This window comes from Cuculus canorus, chromosome 6, assembly GCF_017976375.1.
Source record: "Cuculus canorus isolate bCucCan1 chromosome 6, bCucCan1.pri, whole genome shotgun sequence".
Taxonomy (NCBI): domain Eukaryota; kingdom Metazoa; phylum Chordata; class Aves; order Cuculiformes; family Cuculidae; genus Cuculus; species Cuculus canorus.
The window spans coordinates 17,153,064-17,171,076 of NC_071406.1; the positions used below are offsets into that span (position 1 = coordinate 17,153,064).

Consider the following 18,013-nt stretch of genomic DNA (forward strand, 5'->3'; position numbering starts at 1 on the left):
CAAGACTCCAAAAGGGGTAGATGGGGAGGGGCACAGCCCCAAGGCACAGCACCCTGCCTGCAGTGGGGGCAGCAGCCCTGTGAGTGCCAGCAGCCCTGCCCTTCCTGAAAGAGAGCCCAGCAAGATTGCTAACAGAGATGCTTCGTCAGAGAGGGTGAGAGCCAGGGGCTCAGTTTTTTCTGACTTGCTTTCCCCAGGGGTGTCTCCCCACAGGAACAGCTTCAGACTCCAGGCAAGACACACACAGCCCTCCCAGTGCCACCACACTGTAGGGACATGTGGTGCCCACTTAGGTGCCCCCTAGTACTCTCCACCTCATCACGCAGCAGATGCCAGCGCAGCATGCTCCTGAGGACCCCGGGGGGCACAGCCACCGTCACTCTCCTGTCCTGCCAGCCACCTCCTGGCACCCAGCGTGGGGTCACTGTCCCCGCACCGGGGACTGACCCCAATGCCGAGCGCCACCAGCCACAGGCACCTCGGGAATGGAGCAGTTCTCTTTTCTTGTTTTTCCCTTAAAATCAAGAGGGCTGATGCCTCCCTTGCCGTTTCCTCTCCCAGGAGCACAGCCCAAAAACATCTGTGCCGGGACCAGCCCTGCCGGATTTAACCCTCTGCAGTCCCGGCGGCAGCAAGGGGCTGGGGGTCTCTGTCCAGAGTGGGGGGCTGCCACCCGCCGAGGCTGCTGGGCTCCTCGCCACTCATTAACTCGGGGTTTAACCATTGACGGTCCCGCAGCAGGACCGAGCAGGGGAGTTAACCCGTGTGCTGCCAGGGTGTCCCAGCTCAGTGGCTGTCCCTCCGGTACCCCTTAAGCCAGAGTGACAAGAACCCACCCAGCACTTCCCGCCCAGCCACTGGGTGGGAGTGGGGTGCAGGAGGAGGACCCTGCTTTCCCGCCCAGCCCTCACTCCCCAGGGACAGGTCCCTACGCAGTTGGGAGGGGACACAGACCCCAGTGCCTGTGTGTCCCCCTCCAGGGGGGTACCCCGTGCATCACCACCCTGGTAAGGTAGGAAGGTGGGCACAGGGAGCACAGCCTCCCTTCAACACTCACAGCTCCCAGCCAGCAGCAAACTAGTCCTTACCCCTTCCCTAAACCCTCCCCCTTGCAAGCACAGCATTACCCCCTGCAAAACCCCCGCACCCCAAGACCTCCTCTGGAGACCGACAACTGGGGACCCCCCAACATATGAGGGCAGCACCCCCTCAACCACACACCACCCTATTCCCACTCAGATGTCATATGTGGTCCCCCGCCCTGTAAGGGGATGCCACCCCCACAGCATCCCCCCACGACGGGGAGGGATGGGGGGAACTGGGGACCCCTGTACCCTTGCCGCCCTCCCATACCTGGTTCATGACGCTCCCGAAATCCATCCGGGGTCTCGCCTGCCTACATCCGAAAGGGACGGCAGCACAGCCTCACCTGGCCCGGGGGTCGCGGGGGGGCACAGGGGGGTCGGGGGGAAGGAGGGAGCCCGGCGTCGCCCGGAGTTGCAGGCGTGAAGGCAGACTGCAGGCAGAGCCCCCCTCCCTCCCCGGGCCAAGCCTGGAGAAGGAAGGAAGGAAGGAGGGAGGGAGGAGGGAGGGGAGGGAAGAAGGGGGAGAGCCGAAGGGTTTCGCGCCCCGCAAGCAGGACCCCGGCAATGGAGGGGTGCAGGGGGTCCCGCTGCCCCCTGCTCCCCTCCGCACCCCCAGGTGGCCCGGGGCTGGGGAGTCCGGGGGCACCAGCCCCAGCCCTGGGGAGGAAGGGGGTCCTGGGCGGCCTTTTCCTCCGCTCCCCTCCCTCCTCTCTCTCCTTCTCCCTCTTTCTTCTCCTCTTCCCTCTCTCCAGCTGCACAGCGCTCTCCAAGTCCAGCCCCGCTCCGCTCCCCTCGCCTCCCCCAAAAACGCCCTTAAAGGCAACAGGGAACCCAGCTCGGGTAGCCAGCCCTGGGCGAGGGTTGCTGGCAAGCAGGCAGCCACCCCCCGCAAAAAAAGTATCCTCCTGCCACAACCAGTGCCTGCGAAGTGCCTTGCACCCCGTGCCAAGGGGCCATGGCGGGCAGCAGGGCAAAGCGGGATCGGGGCCTTATCACCCAGCGTGACGCCACTGGTGTCCCCGTGCCCTTGGCGGGGGATGGCACGGACCGGGGTGTGGGGCCCTTCTTGGGACTTTTGTCTACCTGGCACCCCCAGGCACAACTTGGTCCCCTCTACTGCGCGTAGGATGGGGTGTCCAATTTATGGTCCTTGGGTGCCCCACACATCTGCAGTATTGGAGGGATGTGAAGATTTACCAGCTCACTCCCCAATTAAAAAGCAAAGCCAAAATGCTGGGAAAATCCTGGCTGTCCCTCGGCACATGGAGCTGTGCCAGCCACCACTTGCCTATCCCAAACCCAGAGTGTGCCCCTGGGCATCCCCCTCACCTTCCTCCCATATCCCTTCCTTATCCTCTTCCTCAAGGGCTCTGTGCAGCAAAGGATGGAGCCCTGCTCTTCCCGTGCACCCCTGGGACATCCCAGCCCTGGCATGTTATGCGAGCAAGTGTTCAGTGCCAGGAGACCTGGAAGCAAAGTGGGGAAGCCCCCGGTGGTGCAGGGCAGGGCAGGGGGAGCCTGCCTGGCAGTGGCCCACAGAGCGGCGAGCCGGCCACGGAGGCGGCAAGCCAGGCACCCGGCCCAGTGCTGTTGACATTTTCTCACCCAACGCCTCCCCATTCCTGTTTGCATTTCCGTCCTCACGCCACAGGCTCAGCCAAAAGGCTGGGGCTGGCTCCACCGGCGTGGAACAGGACCCCACAAACCCCTTCTGCCTTGTCACTCCCCCAAAAGACACTGGAGAGTGGGTGGCAGTGAAGGGCTCCCCCTCTGCCCTCCTCCAACACCCCCATAAGATGCATCACCCCTGTGAGTTCAATCCTACTCCAGCAGATCCTGACCAGCCCCTCCATGCCTCAGTTTCCCCTGCAGCTGGACAGTGCCATGAGACAGGAGCACCGAGGGGCTCACCATTGCCACTGCCAAGGTCGAAGTGCCAGAGCCCAGGATTCCCCAGTGGCCACCTTCTCACCCTGGTCCTGAGCAAGCGACAACCTCACTGCCCTCCCTAGAACCCAAGGGTACCGGGACAGACCCCAACAGCAACTGCACTGGGGACAAAACTCCCTTGCCAGGATCCATTGGCACTCCCAAAACAGCCCGCGCAGCTCCACAACCCCCAAAAAGCAGTCATCCCAGAAAGAGGGGAGTGCTACAACTGGGACGGAGGGGCAATGAACACACTGTACCATCGGAGGCACGGACCCTGGCTCAGCTCTGGCAGAGACCAGAGCACAGCTTCTGGACCCTGGAAAACACCAGCCGTGGAAGAGCCAGGGCCAGATGGGAAACTTTCAGTGGCTGAACGGGATGGAAGTGAGTGAGTGAGTGAAGAGCACTGACAGCACGTCCTCATCCCCAAGGAGGTGACAGGAGCTGTCCCTTGGGAAGGTCACATGTCCCCTTCACAGGACATGGCCAGAGAAGTCCTGACAATGTCCCTCAACTCCAGCCCTCTGGAGCCACTGGGGCCAAAGCACTGGTGAGAGATTCTCCAGAGGTTGGCCAAATAGCTTTGGTGGCCCCTGCACCCCATGGGGTCCCTCCAGCACCCCCAGACAAACCCCCCCAACTGAATCAGCTCCTCCACAACCCAAAACAAGCACCCTTGAGCATCACCACCAGAGATGTCAGCAGAAGGGGAACCTGGGAACCAAGCACCTGGGTGGGGGTAATCTCCAAAGGTGAAAGCACACAGGGAGGAGATGAAGACCCAGCATGGGATCTGTAAAGCCCCTTCTTGAACCAGATGTTTTGGATGATTTGGAGTCAGTGCCACCCACCAAAGGGTGCTGGGACCCAACGCCCTTCCCGGGGCAGGTCCCAGGAGGAGTGGTCTGGGAAGGGAGAAAATCAATGGGAAACGAGCAAGAGACCGTCCGCGGGAGCCCCCATCTAGCTCTGATCCTGCCTCCCACCACCGCAAAGCCCTGGCGGTGGACTGGATCTGGTCCTGGGAGCCCCAGAGGAGGGAGGCTGGTGGTCCCCACTGCCTCGGTTGACACCTCCCAGGCCAGCCCCGGCCAACGCTCACCAGTGCAGTGAGCATGGGTGCTCTCAGCATCCCCATTGCTCTGCTCACCCTCCCTGCACAGCAGCACACGGAGGGTGCAGAAGAGGGCCCCAGCTCCTCTGAGCAGCCAAGCCGACCCCCCCGGAGCTGAGAGAGGCTGAATATTTGGGCGGTGACGTAAAGAAGGGGAAAAAGGAAAGAGAGAAGGGAAAAAAAAAAAAAAAAAACCAACGAAAAAACAACAAAACCCAGAACCCCCTCGAGGACCCACTGCACAAACATGACCTAGCACAGCACCAGGGTAGGGCTGACCCCCGCAGCCCCCCAGCCTGCCACCCCACTGGGTCCGTGTCAGGGCCAAGGACACATTCCTGCAGCATTCCTCCCCCCTCTGCTGCCCGCTCTGTTGTGGAGACCATGGGTGTTGCTAATTAGCTGTCCCGAAGCACTGGGGAGGTGGCTTTTAACGGGGCATCGAGGACAGGGACAGAACTGATGGCTCCCCATGTGACAGGCGTGTCATCCCCTCCACTGCACTGGGAGGAGGCAGTGGGACAGCCACATGACCCCTAGCACTGCCACAGCTGGGACACGGATGTCCCCTCCCTACAGCTACCACACCTGGGGCAACCATGGGTATCCTGCGATGCACTGCCTGGCCGTGCCCCCAGCACTGTGCAGACCCTCTGGCCAAAGCAAGACTGTAGGTACCCACTACCATGGGACAAGCCTGACCAGAAGGATCCAACTGCTCCCTGCCTCAGTTTCCCCCCCTGGCCCAGACTTGTTTTTCAGGCAGAGTGGGTCCCTAGCACCAGCTGACATGAGGAGATGCACATCCCCTTCACCACCACTGAGGGCCCCGTCACGGGTGCCACTGTGTCCCTCCACCACCAAGGGTCCATTGGCGCCACGGGCACTGGGAGCAATTGCTCCATCCAGGACATGCCTCACTGCCCGGCACTGGCCCCGCTCCAGTTTCTGGTTTAATGATGGACAAACCACCCTCCCGCGAGTCACATCGCAGGGGGGCACTCAAAAAACAAGCCAGGCCTGGCACAAGGCCAGTGGGGATGGAAAACACTGAGCTGGGAGCACACGCGTGTGACCACTTGCCCGCATGCAAGCACACGCACATGCCAGTGAGGCTGTGCAGGCAGGAGCACTCATCTGCGGACACAAGAGGCTCTCGGGCAGCTTTGCATGTGTGGTACCCATGGCTGCACATGCACCCATGTGACATGTTTGCACACTTGTGGACATAGATGGATGTTCTTGCATGCGTGTGCATTCCCTGCAGGCTCACATGCACATGCACACATCTCCAAGCATACATGACCATGCACACGAATACACACGCATGGTCAAGCAAACACACTTGTGTTCAGACACATACATGTACACTCACACACGTGCATCCATGTGCATAGACACACACATACTCATACACACAGCCCAACGCAGGGCTAGAGCCTACTGCCAGCTCCTTGGAGGAGACATCAGGGAAACAAGGCAGCCCCCAGACTCCTCAGCCCCACACTATGTGCCATGACTCAGTTTCCCTCCTTAGTAAAGCTCAGCACCCCTACATCCCCAGGACCTGTGAATCCTGGTGTTGCACAGGGCTAGCAGAGCAGGCTGGAGCCCCACCAGGGCTGGCACAGCGGCCACTTCCCAGAACCACCCACTGGGCGATCGCTGGCCAATTCATCAGCCAGACCCTGCAGTTCTCCTTGTACCCCTGCCAAACTGGCCATCAATGGGCCACCTCCTGCCATGAGCAGAAGCATCATTCCCTATCTTTTCTCAGCCTCTCCAATCAGTGTTATGGCAAAATCCAGCCTCAGTGAGAGCAAGCGCATCTCAGGGAATGAGGGTGCCCCCCACACCTCCCTTGCTCTGTGATTTGGGACACGTCTGCATGGCCCCATTGCCTGGAGCATCCTTGGGCTCATCCCTCCATCCCAGACCAGAGCACAGTGTCACCACCACATCCCAGCTGTGCCACAACTGGCACATGACAACATGTGGGCTCATAGCACCCAACCACTGCCACAGAAAGCTTAGCACCCAGAGCTGCCAGTACTCATGCTACACGCTGTGTTCCACACCTCCTGCTGCCCCATAGGAAGGGCTCTGTGACTCAGACCCCCCACTTTTCAAAGAGCAGCGCCCCCACTGCTCCAGGGGGGCAGTTTCAGTGTGTGGAGAGAGGGAGAGAGCAGACTGGGAGGGTCAAATACACGCCCTTGTCCATCCATCCATCCATCTGTCCGTCCCCCTTGGAGGGAGGGAGGTTTGCTAAGCAAGGAAAAATCTGTGAGCGGAAGGGCCGGGTGCAAGAAGGGCCTTACATGGGCATGGGGACAGCGTCGTGCTTCCCAGCTGATGTGTGTGCGGCTACTCCAGCCCCCCCAGAGCCGCCCACGGGCGCAGGGCACCCTGCCAGTATCACTGCCACCATAGGGCATGGGTCACACCATTGTCCCCCTGCTGTCCCTCAGAGCAGAAGTACTCTCAAGGGAGGCATGTCACTGCCAGGACACAGGCCTTGCCTGTCTTGGCACAGCCCTGACTGTTCCCCATCTTCCCACGTCCCCAGGGTCATGGCAATCCCAGCACCCCCACACCTCCCTGGTACCCCCACATGCGCCCCAGGGTGCCCATAACCCTACCACATCCATGGTACTTCCTGGTACCCCACACCCATCACCCTCAGTACAACCCTTCAAATCCCACCAGCCCCTCTAGCCAGAACCCTATTTCTCCCCTCTCTCAGTCTACCCAGTCCATCTGGGATTTTTCACTGTGGGCTTCCCCCCCAGTCAGCCCAGGAGGCAGCTGGCTGGGAGCCGGCCACGCTGGGAAAGGCAGAACAAGGGGTCAGAGCACTCCCAAGGGTGTAAATACAGGGACTAAGGGGAAGATGCTGTGAATCCCATGGTGGGACAGACTCCAGGGCTAAGAGTCACTGTGGGGAGGACACGGAGACCTCGGCAGCATCTCCAGAGCAGAAGGAGGAAGTGTTGGGACGTGCAGCTGCCAGCATTTTGGGGGTGAGTCCATCTTCCCCTCCCAAAGTATCCTGGGGGTGCAGGGGTTAAATGCGAGGGCCTTCAGGTAGACAAGAGGCCGGTTTTGCTCTGTGCCAAGCCCCCTCCCCACACGCTCCCTCCCCAGAGACCCTACAATAACAAGCCGGCGTGTGAGTCAGCTGGACGCTTGCCCGGCCGGAGGAGCCCCTCCCTGGGCGCTGGCCCAAAGGAGTTCTGCAGAAGGCCCCTGGCCCTGGCCCCATGCACGCACCCTCCCAGCAGCTCTCCCCCCAGCTAGCCAGCCCCACCGCTCCGGGCTCTGGCTTCCAGCGAGCGTGGGAAGAGTGTAAGAGGCTAATGAAATGCAGCCGGCCCTGGCAGCGAGCCATGGGCTGCCACTGCACACAGGCTGCACAGATACTAGGACCCTGGTGCGATCCCCCCTCTTGATGCACAAACCTGTATCAGACATCAGAGAATCCCCACCGTAAGCAACCCCAAACACATGCATTTCATGACACTCCCTCCTGCCTGGAAACCACTGGCAGATGTTCCCGCCACAGCCTGCCATACTGCACGCATCCCCCTACCGCGTGCCCTTGTTGCCTCTCCTCACGCCACCCTGGCATTAAGGCAAAGCCCCTCCTCTAGCCTCAGCCCCCAGGCGTCTTCGGCAGAGGGTCCCCCAAGGTGGCATGAGGGTCCCCAGGGCGGCAGAAAGTTCTGAGATGGCAGAGGGTCTCCAGGGTGGCACAGGAGTCCCAAGGCTGGCAGAGGGTCCTGGGATGGCAGATGGTCCCCAAGGTGGCACAAGGACGCTGAGGCTGGCAGAGGGTCCTAGCATGGCACAAGGGTTCCAAAGCTGGCAGACAGTCCTTGGATGGCAGAGGGTCTCCAAGATGGCATACAAGTGACACAGCCCTGCCAAGCCTCCCAGCCACCTCTGCTCTGCCCACTTAGGGACCAGGGTTCCAGACACATCGCCATCGTGCCCCTACATCCCCCACCTCCTCCAGCACCCCAGTCAGGACCCAGTGCCAGGGCTGATCCCAGTGCCTGCCCCGCGCCACCACCCACACTGCAGCACGCAGCACAGTCCGGACGCATGCCTGCTTCCTGGCACAGGCGCCCCGGGCCCTTCCTCTGTCTGCCTGGCCAGGCATGGGCACGGGCATGGGCATGTCCCAGCCTATGCTGCCTGCCCAGGGCATGCCAGCCTCTTCCCACCCAAAATGCCAGCCCCAGAGTTGGCTGGCGCACATGCCTCCCTAGGGATTCAGGAACATGCAGCCTTCCCTGCCCCGGCAGTGCAGCAGCAGGCACTGTGCCCACCTCCAGCTCCCCAGAGAGCCTGAGTAGCCATAGGGTCCTCCTCCATCAGTGCAGCAGCTGGACAGGCAGACACCATCACTGGGCATCCTCGGCTCTGTTCCCTCCTGCCAGCCAGATCTGCCCCCGGCGGTGCTGGGTATTGGGAGAGGTGCCCAGCCTGCGTGTGTGCCGCCAGCAGCACTCAGCCACGGCGCATGGCACCCACGTGCAGCAGCACCCACCCTGGCAAAGGGCACCCTGCTTCAGGAGCCAGGGTACGGGTCCCTGCCAGCCCACCCTGTGCAGGTCTGCACCCCAAAATCCAGACCCACACCTAGATAGGCACGCACCATTAGGGGCCAGGCAGCAGGATGGCACTGCCAGCTTCATTCCTGGTGACACCGTGACCAGCCTGCAGCCACCAGTCCATCTGGCTGCCCACCCAGTGGGGTGAGCTGGCACGGACCATAGCACCCCCTCCCAAGTCCCTGGTGCTCTCCAGGCAGGCATGGGCACACGCCAGCCTTACCTTGGCTTCGCACTTGGTGTGGCAGGAGAGCTTGCAGCCTGTGGGAGAGAGGAGAGAGGGTCAGTGGGGGCAGGAGAGGGGGCATTGCCAGGAGGCAGTCTGTGGGCAGCCTACACTGCAAGGCTTGGAGCACCTTGGCACTAGGTATAGGCCGCCGGGACATGCACACACAGATACCCACACCTTGCATGCATACATGAGCACACCAGGTGACACCAGTGCTGCATAGCACTGTGTGCACATGCTGTGGCACTCGGGCACACAGACACGCGTATGAGCTATGTCCTCCCCCAGTGCCAACATGCCAGGGAGCGTGTGTGTGCACAACTCAGCGCCCAGAGGTGAACAGCATGAAGAGAGGCCATGCATGGACTCATCTCACAAAGCCTCGCACACATCAGTATGCATGGGAGCACTGTCAAGGTGCTGCCATCACCCAAGCCCCCACCCGCCCCTGTGCTGCTGTTGCACACTCACACCCACGCCCCTGCAGAGGACACCATGTGCACACACATCAATGTGGGTGTGTTTGCCACAGCTGGCGACAGGCATTTACACAGGGCACCGTCACACTGGCCAGCAGCCCTGCAAAGCCACATGTCCCTTCCCTAAGGGACACGGGGGTCCCCATGTGATGTAGCTCTGGCCACAGCCATCACCCAGGCCCTGTAGCTCCCCCCACCCCCGGGGCTGTTTCCTTCGGTGCAGGAAGATGCATTGTTCCCGTGGCCAGCACCGTTTCCGCTTGCAGTGCCTCGCACGGGGCTCAACAGCAGCACACACGTGCAAGGGGCTGTGACACCATCTGCATCCCACTGGGTGACATGGGTTGTGAGTACGGCAGAGGGCACGAGCTCTCACCCTTGCACACAGACCTACATGCGTGTGCACACTCACATGGTGACAGTTGCACACTCACTGCACACACATGCAGCTGACACACGGCCACATGCATTCTTGCAAGTGCCTCCACAGGCCACCCTTGCCTCCCAGCCACCTTCCTGCCCACAGAAGCCCCACAAGCACTCTTGCACACCCACAGGCTTCCCCTCTAACACACTCACACACACACGTGTGCACAGGTTGGCACAGGCACGTGTTCCCGCCTTCACCTCCTGGTGCATGCAGCTGTACATGCAGGCACACACACACATGCATCGCCCGATGTCTTAACCCCCCCGGCACCTCCCTTTTCACACGCGTGTGCCCATACCCGCGGCTCACCTCGGCAGGTGCTGCCCTGGCGCGTGATGGCCTGCCGGCAGATCCCACATGCCTTCACCTTCTTGAAGCTCGTCATCTTGAAGGTGTGTGCCAGGGGGGCCTCCAGGTCCTGGGGCTGGGGGACACGGGGCTTTGTCAGCAGGAATGGGGCGGCCGGGACACCTGGGCATTCACACCTGCCCTGCCTCAGTTTCCCTCTGGGCGGGGGGGGGGGGGGAGGGGCACCCTCCACCCGCCCCCCCCCTGCTTCCATGTGAAGAAATGTGTGTCCTGCACCCATCACCAGGGGCTGTGCCCCCTGCGGGCCGGGGCGTGGGACGAGGGGGAACCTTCGGCTGTGCCCCCACCCCACCCCGTTCCGCCTTGAAAGGGGCTTTGTCGCCCCCTGGCGGGCGCGCGTCCCCAGATGTGTGAGTGCATAGGAATGTGTGTGTGCACAGATGTGAGTGCACAGATGTGCGAGTGCCCAGGTGTGTGAGTGCACAGGAATATGTGTGCCCAGGTGTGTGAGCGCACAGGAATGTGTGTGTGCCCAGATGTGTGCATGCGCACACAGATGTGAGTGCATAGATGTGTGAGTGCACAGGAATGTGTATGTGCACAGATATGCGTGTGCACAAGCATGTGTGTGCGCACACAGATATGTGTGTGTGAGAACAGATGTGTGTGCACAGGTATGTTTGTGTGCACAGATGTGGGTACACACAGGTGTGTGTGCGCACAGATAAGTGTATGTACACAGATGTGTGCGTGTGCGCAGACCTGTGGGTGTGCACTGATGTGAGTGCATGCAGATGTGTGGATGTGCATATATGTGTATATGCCCAGATGTGTGTGTGCACAGATGTGTGGTTGTGTGCAGATGTGAGTGGTTGTGCACACTTGTGTGTGTGCACTCAGACGTGCACAAACCCAGATGAGTGTTCATGTCTCCCTGCATGCTGCTGCATTTGCACGTGTCCCAGTGAATGTGTGCCTGTGCACAAGCATTTCCACGAGCACCTGTGTGCAGGCACAAGCATGCCTGCATGCATGGGGGTGAACATGTCTGTATGTACACGTGTCTGTGCAAACGTGTGTGTGAGCATGTGTGAGTGTGCATACACAAACATGTACATGCATGAATATGCTTGCTTGAGCATCTGTGAATACCCAGACTGGTGTGCAAATACACAAACACGTGCACACCCAGGTATGTGCAGATGCTGCCAGAAGAGTGCTCATGCAGGGGGGTGTCCAAAAGTGATGCTGTGTTTTGGGATGCATGCTGGGCAGCATGTGCTGGTGTGTCTCATGGGGGTGTATCGGGAGTGGGGTGCTCCCGAGTGCGAGTGCCCCTGCCCATCCTGCCTGGCACAGCCCACAGCGGGGAGAGGCTGATGCCAGAGTGGGAGGGCAGGATGGTGCCATGGTGCAAGCATGAAAGAGCGCGTGTGTGTGTGCTCGCACAAGGGGGCTGAGGGAAAGGGGGTGTCCTGGCACAGCTGCAGGCAGGCAGCACCACTCCTGACACCCCTTCCCCCCGGCTGTTTGGGGCAGGGGGCACCCCCCAGCAGTGTGCCTGCCCTGCCCACCCACCCGCTGCCAGATGAAGACGTGAGCCCCTGTAAATCCGCCTTTTCATGCCAAGACTAATGAGATTAAGCTGAGGCCCGTCGGCCCCCCCTCGCCTGGGCGCACCGCTCTCCTCCAGCTTCGGCACTGCACCAGAGAGCTGGGGGGACAGTGCCAGGTGCCAGGGTGCCGGGTACACCTCCCCCCAAATTTCATGCCTCAGTTTCCCCAGGGCACGCATGGACAGGCAGCAGGGCCACATGCATGCATCATGTGCCTCTGTGTGTGCAAGCAGCCCAGGTCTGTGAGGGCACTGCGTGTTCTGCGTGTGTCAGGGTCCTGTATGCATATGCACACTTGCAAGAATGTAAGTGTGCAAGCATGCACACCCCCACCACCCACAGCAGCAGCAGACACGTGGGCAGATTTACATGTTCCCTTGTGCACATCCATGTGCAATTGTGTGCACACTCACAGAGGTTTGTACACACGCGTGCAAGCCCCTCTTCCCTGGGAGGAGCTCCTGCAGGACCACTCACTGGTCCCTCAGCAGCACCCAGTACTTGTGCAATCCTACGAAGGACCCAGACACACATGGCTGGGACTGTTTACACGTGTGCACACGTGTGCATAGGCATGTTGTCACCCATCCGGCAGCCGTGGGAAAATCTCCCTAAGGCCAGGGGCTCCCACGGTGCAGTTGCTGGGTGACAGTGAGACCTAACGATGCCATGAGCTTGTTTGCATATGCAAACAAGCATCTTTACTGCGGGGTGTCCCGGGAAGAGGCCTTGCCCCCGACTCCCAAGGACCCAGACAAGATGCCCAGGGATTACAACATGTCTCACACACACACGCACTTCACTCGCCCCTGGCTTCACACATTAGCATGAGCCTGCTTCATTAACAGCAATTATCATTGATAACAACTGAGCTGCTCCCCCCCGCTCCCAGTTCCCACCCCACAAAGTCTCCTCCACTTGTCCCATTGCCAACAGCATCCCAGTGCCCAACTTTACGCCCCTGCCTCCCTGTTGCTGGGGGGTGCACCCTGCCCATCCAGTACCACCCTGCTGGCCAGAGAACCAGCCCATCCCACAAAACAGCCCTCTCCCAGCTCCCTACTGGCAGAATCCCAGTTAGCTTCCCTGCCCCCAGGGATGGGAACCTATATGGGATGTTGAGGGGAGGGGTTGGAAACCTCTTGTGGATGCCACCTGGGTACCCACCCATGGGTACCCACCTCCAGGGCCGGCGATGCAGAAGGGGTAGATCTGAGGCACAGCCATCCCTGGCCATGGGCCCCCCAACACACAGACCCAAGGAGGCTGGAAGAAAACCCAGGTGTCCTGGGCTGGAAGAGGCACTGGGGATAGGTGCCAGACTGATCAGGAGCTGGGAGGCCTGGGTTCATTGCCCAGCACTGCAGAGAGGTGCAGTGGGAGGCAATCGGGATGCCCAGTTCTGCCGAGGCTGCAAAGCCAAGGTGGCTGGGGGGCGCTGGGCTGCCTGGGTCCAGCACCATGGCCTCAGGGCCACCCAACACACTGCACCCTACTGCACCTTGGGGCCCTGGGGCTGGGAGGGAGGTGGGGGCAGAGCCCAAACCCCTACCACTAACTGGATCACTCCAGTTTGCCCAGTTTCTCTCCCCTCGACCCAGGGAATGGGGGTTGGGAGAGGCAGCTGGTGCCCCAGGCTGGGTGTCACGGGGGATCAGCCCTGCACCCTCCTCACCCCCAGCCCCACATCCCCACCACAGCCCAGTGTCCCTGTCCTGCATCCCATCCCGGTCCACCCTCGGTGCGCCCCCAGCCCAGCGCCCGCCGCTCCCCCCGGTCCCCGGAGCTCCTCCCGGCCCCGCTCCCGCTCCGCTGCCCCCAGCCCGGCCGCTGTCGAGCCATCCCTGCCGGTCACCGCTCGGTTCTGGCTCCCCCGGTGCCAGTCCCTGTCCGGTCCCCCCATCCCCGCCGCTGTCGGGCCACCCTTGCCGGTCTCCTCTCGGTTCCAGCTTCCCCCGGTGCCGGTCTGGCACGGCCGGTTCTCCCCGGCTCCCGTCCCGGTGCGAACCATCCCGTTCCATCCCGGTCCCCCCGCGCTCCGACACCCGCTGCCCCGCTCCCCCGGTGCCCCCCGGTGCGGGCCGTACCCAGAGCAGGCAGGAGAGGCAGAGCCCGGTCATGCTGCCCCCGGCGCAGCCCCGCCGCCCGCCGACCCCCCCGGCCCCTCGCTCCGCCCGCCCGCCCGCCCCGCCCCGGCCCGCCGCGGGGGCACAGCGGGAGGCGAAGCCCCCTCCCCAACTCGCACAGCCGCACGCCGGCACCAGGGAGGGGTGCGGGACAAGGACACTGGGCTGGGAGAGAGCTGGGGAGGGGGTGCGGGGTTGGGATGAGGAGGAGGGGTCTGATCCCCCGGGACATGCATCCTGTAGCACCCGAGGGGCCGCGGAGGCAGAAGAGGGGCTGTGGCTCGTCCTGCCTTTCCCCCCCCCATCACACCCACACATTTAGGATCCACTTCCTCCTCCGACCCGGGAGGGCACTCACCACCATCGCCTCACCCCCATCCCTCCTCCGGCTTCCTGCGAGTCCTGCGGCCGTGTCGTCGTCGTCCCGTCTCCCCCCCCCCGCTCCCCCCCCCGCATCCCCAGCCGTGTCCCCATCACCGTCCCCAGCCGTGTTCCCCCATCTCCAGCCATGTCCTCCCCACCATCCCCAGCTGTGTTCTCCATCTCCAGCTGTGTTCCCCCCCATCCCCAGCTGAGTCCCCCCTACCATCCCCAGCCTTGTTCCCCCATTTCCAGCTATGCAACCCCGCATCCTCAGCCATGTGTCCCCTCCACTATACCCAGCCATGTCCCCCCCTACTCTCCCTAGCCGTGTCCCCCCCAGAGTTGTCCCAGGATGGGAGACATGGAGGGATGGGCAGACATCCATGTGCCAAGCCAGGGGCCCTCAGTGAGGGGGGACAACCTCCAGGCAGGATGGAGCACATCTTGGCAGCCCGCCGCCCTGACGGAGATGGATTTGGCGGGGGGGTGCCCCAGACCTTCCGGGGGGGCTTGGCTGTGCAGCACATGGTTCCCCCCCAACAATGTTGAATCCTGCTCCAGCCTGGAAACTTGTGCTCAGCTGGCCGTGACCATGAGAGTGTGAGTCAGGGTGGGGGGACGTGCCCGTGGGGAAGGACACACTGGAGGAAGGAGCTACGGCTGGCTCTGGGACGTGGGCACGGCGGGAACATGGGAATTGATTCCTCCCTGCCCTGTGCCTCAGTTGCCCATCTGTATGGTATGTGCAACCACCAGAGAGGAAGGGCAGGGGAGGTGGGGGGGTAGGGGGACAGGTCGGATGGAGGGCTGCCTTTCCCTTTGCTGGGGTGGCTTCTGGCTCCCTCAAAGTGCCAAACTCCCTCCCCAAAATTCCCGTCCCACTGCCCTCCACCCCATCGCTCCACTGTGCCCACCCAGCCTATGGTAGAAGTACCGATGTAGGAACGTGCCAGCTGGGACAGAGGATAGATGAGGACAGCACCCCATGCCCTCCCCATGCCAGTCAGACACAGGGGCAAAGGAAAGCTGGAGGGCCTGATCCTGCTCACAGTTCTAAGCAGGTAGTGAGTGCCCATCTGTGCAACCTCCCCCCCATCATTACAGCCCTCATTAATCAGCTTCACTACTGCACACAAATGAATGCCTCAGTGGAGAGGGGTGTCCCCACCCCCCCATAAATCACCCCCTCCAATTCACTGCCACGACAATCCTGGGCCCCTCAGAAGGGCAGGGACAAGGGTCATGAGACGGGGATGGGGTGGCTGCAGGGACACTGCCCGTGAGCATCATTTAGGGCTCATTTTCTCAGCAGGGGATGCACAGACAGGGACACTCAGCCCAATGACCTTCCCCTGTGGATATCACTGGTGTGGGTATGTGCTTGGCAGTGCTGGGGCAGCCTTGGCAGGAGTCTTCTATATCACCCCTCCCAGGGTCACCATGTCCCCAAGCACTCCACATCTGCTTCCCGTGAAGGTGTCTCTGCACTGCCCTTGGGTGCACAGGCCGCACGCACACATCACGCAAGCAATCCCCCTGCATACATGCTGGGGAACATTCATGCACACTGCACCTATCACCCATGACATGCATGTGTCATGGGCACCCATGTGTGTAGGTGCCCCTCAAGGTACGTGAAGGGCTAGGGGACACCCCTCTAACAACTCATTAAAGCATAAAGCTCCACTGCTACTGCACCGAGCACACACAAGCATGCTAAGGGCACACACATACATGCACAGCCCCACCAGCAGGCACATGCCCACATCTGCACATATGCAGGGACACACACCCCATGGCAGTTCTCCAGGGACCTGCTGTGCACCCACACTAGTGTGAGCTGCAGATCACTCTCACCCAGCGGCATCTGCATGCTCATGAACACACACACACAAAAATGCGCATGTATGTTAGACACACACCCTCCCCAGGATCCCCTATACTCACACCCACATCAGAGGCACACAAGACAAAGGGACGGTCATGGTACAACAGCCACTCCACACCCCACCAGTGCCACCCATCCACCCATCTACAGCCCTGAGCCCCCAGCAGCTCACGTTCCTGTGTCCCCTGGAAGTGCTGTGGTCCCCAAGCAGCCCGGGGCATCACTTGCCTCGATGCTGGGTCCCTGCCCTGGCACATACTGTCCTGTCACCACTCTGCAGTGACACTCCCACAAGCACTGCCCGGTGGTGGTTTTGGCACCCGCTTTCCTGGCACAGTGCAGAGCGGCCCATGCCACCCCGCCAAGCACGGGGCAGTTTCCCAGAGGTTGAGGAACTAAGAGAGGATGGCATAGCAGGAGCTCCACACCCTCCGCCAGCCTTTCCTGCCTCAGTTTCCCTGGCATGGGCAGCAGAGCAGGATGAGTCCCACACAGGGTGCTGCAGGGGCACAGGGATTCCCCGTGCAGGGCAATCCTTTGGCACGGGGCTCCCATATAAGCCGAGTGCTGATGGGCATAGAGACACCCCATGCCCGGTGCTTACAGCCACAGGGGTCCCTCCTGACCGGCACTTCTCTAGGCACAAGGATCCCACACAGACTGAGCGCTTTATGGGCACAGAGCTCCTCAGTGCCAGGTGCTCATGGGCACAGGGATCCCCCACCCTGGGCACTTCATGGGCACAGGAATCGCTCACACCAGGTGCTTTATGGGCACAGGGGTCCCCCCACTGTGGGTGCTGTAAGGACACAGGGACACCCCCGCCTCTGTGCTCGCTCCGTTAAGGACACAGAGACTTCACTAGATCCCTTTGCTGGAAACGCTGTACGGCAGATCCCAGCAGATCTCTTCCAGCCAGGCACTGCAGGGGCCCGCGGGTGCGGGTTAGGGGAAGGAAGGGGGGGTCACAGTGCCATGCTGGGGGGGGGGGGGGGCAAAAGGAGAGACAAAGGACATGCCCGGCACCCCGGAATGCATGTGCCCGGTTTGAGCCCCTGTTGCCCCCTCGCTGGCAGGGCCGGTGCCAGCCTGTCCCCGTGCCCCCTCCGAGCCCCCCGCGGACCCTAACCCTAAGCAGTGCCCGCTTACCTCCCGGCGGCGGCGGGCGCGGAGGGGCAGCAGGCAGGACACCAAGGACTTTCCCCAGCGAACCAAGGTGGCAAAGCACCAGCTCAGCCTGGTCATGGTGCCCCTGCCCGGGGGTCACCCGGCCGAGGGGGGGCAGCGGGACAGGGGCCACCCCCTGCCCGGGACACGCTCGAGGCGGGTGGCCAAACCCCCCTCTGGGGTGCAGCGAGCTCCGATGCCCGGCGGTGCCCGGGGGTGCCCGGCGGTGGCGGGGAAGTGCGGCGATGGTCTGGGGGGCTGCGGTCCCACCGGTCCCGGTCCCCCCCCGCCCCGGTCCCCAGCGTCGCCTGCGCGCTGGCAGCTAGGCAGGGAGCACCGCGCCCGCCCATGTCCTGCAGTGCTTGGGTGGGAGCCAGCTCCGCCACGCTCCCCCTCCTCCTTCTCCTCCTCCTCTTCCCCGCACACGGGGCTCGGCACCCCCCGGGCTCACCCGCCTGCCCCCCGCACGGCATCCCCGGGGTGGGCTCGGGAACCTCCTCCAGCCTTCCCCTCTTCTGGGGGTGGGGGAGCCCAGACACCTGTGGGGACACAATCCGTGACCCCCCGAACCTGCCTCAGTTTCCCCCCACCACCCCCTATCCACCCCAAACCATAAATAACAGTGTCCGCGCTTGGGGTGGGGAGAGGCTTCCCAG

At 62.1% G+C, this 18,013-nt stretch overlaps 1 protein-coding gene across 24 annotated transcripts in view; it reads right to left on the reverse strand.

Annotated features, from left to right (window-relative positions):
- TNS1 (tensin 1) overlaps positions 1–17,632 on the reverse strand; it is a 69,047-nt gene extending 51,415 nt beyond the window's left edge. For 3 of the 24 annotated variants that reach the window (XM_054070281.1, XM_054070277.1, XM_054070275.1), the window contains exons 1-3: positions 17,340–17,632; positions 10,198–10,312; positions 8,974–9,011 (exon numbers count right to left, since the gene is read on the reverse strand). In XM_054070281.1, the coding sequence (XP_053926256.1) occupies positions 8,974–9,011; positions 10,198–10,312; positions 17,340–17,435 (249 nt within the window). In that variant the 5' untranslated portion in view covers positions 17,436–17,632. Of the gene's footprint in view, positions 1–1,353; positions 2,040–2,414; positions 2,535–8,973; positions 9,012–10,197; positions 10,313–13,900; positions 13,961–14,297; positions 14,319–17,339 lie in introns of those variants that run through there. The other 21 variants (XM_054070286.1, XM_054070282.1, XM_054070278.1 and 18 more) reach the window with 11 other exon arrangements.
- Positions 17,633–18,013: the final 381 nt, after the last annotated feature.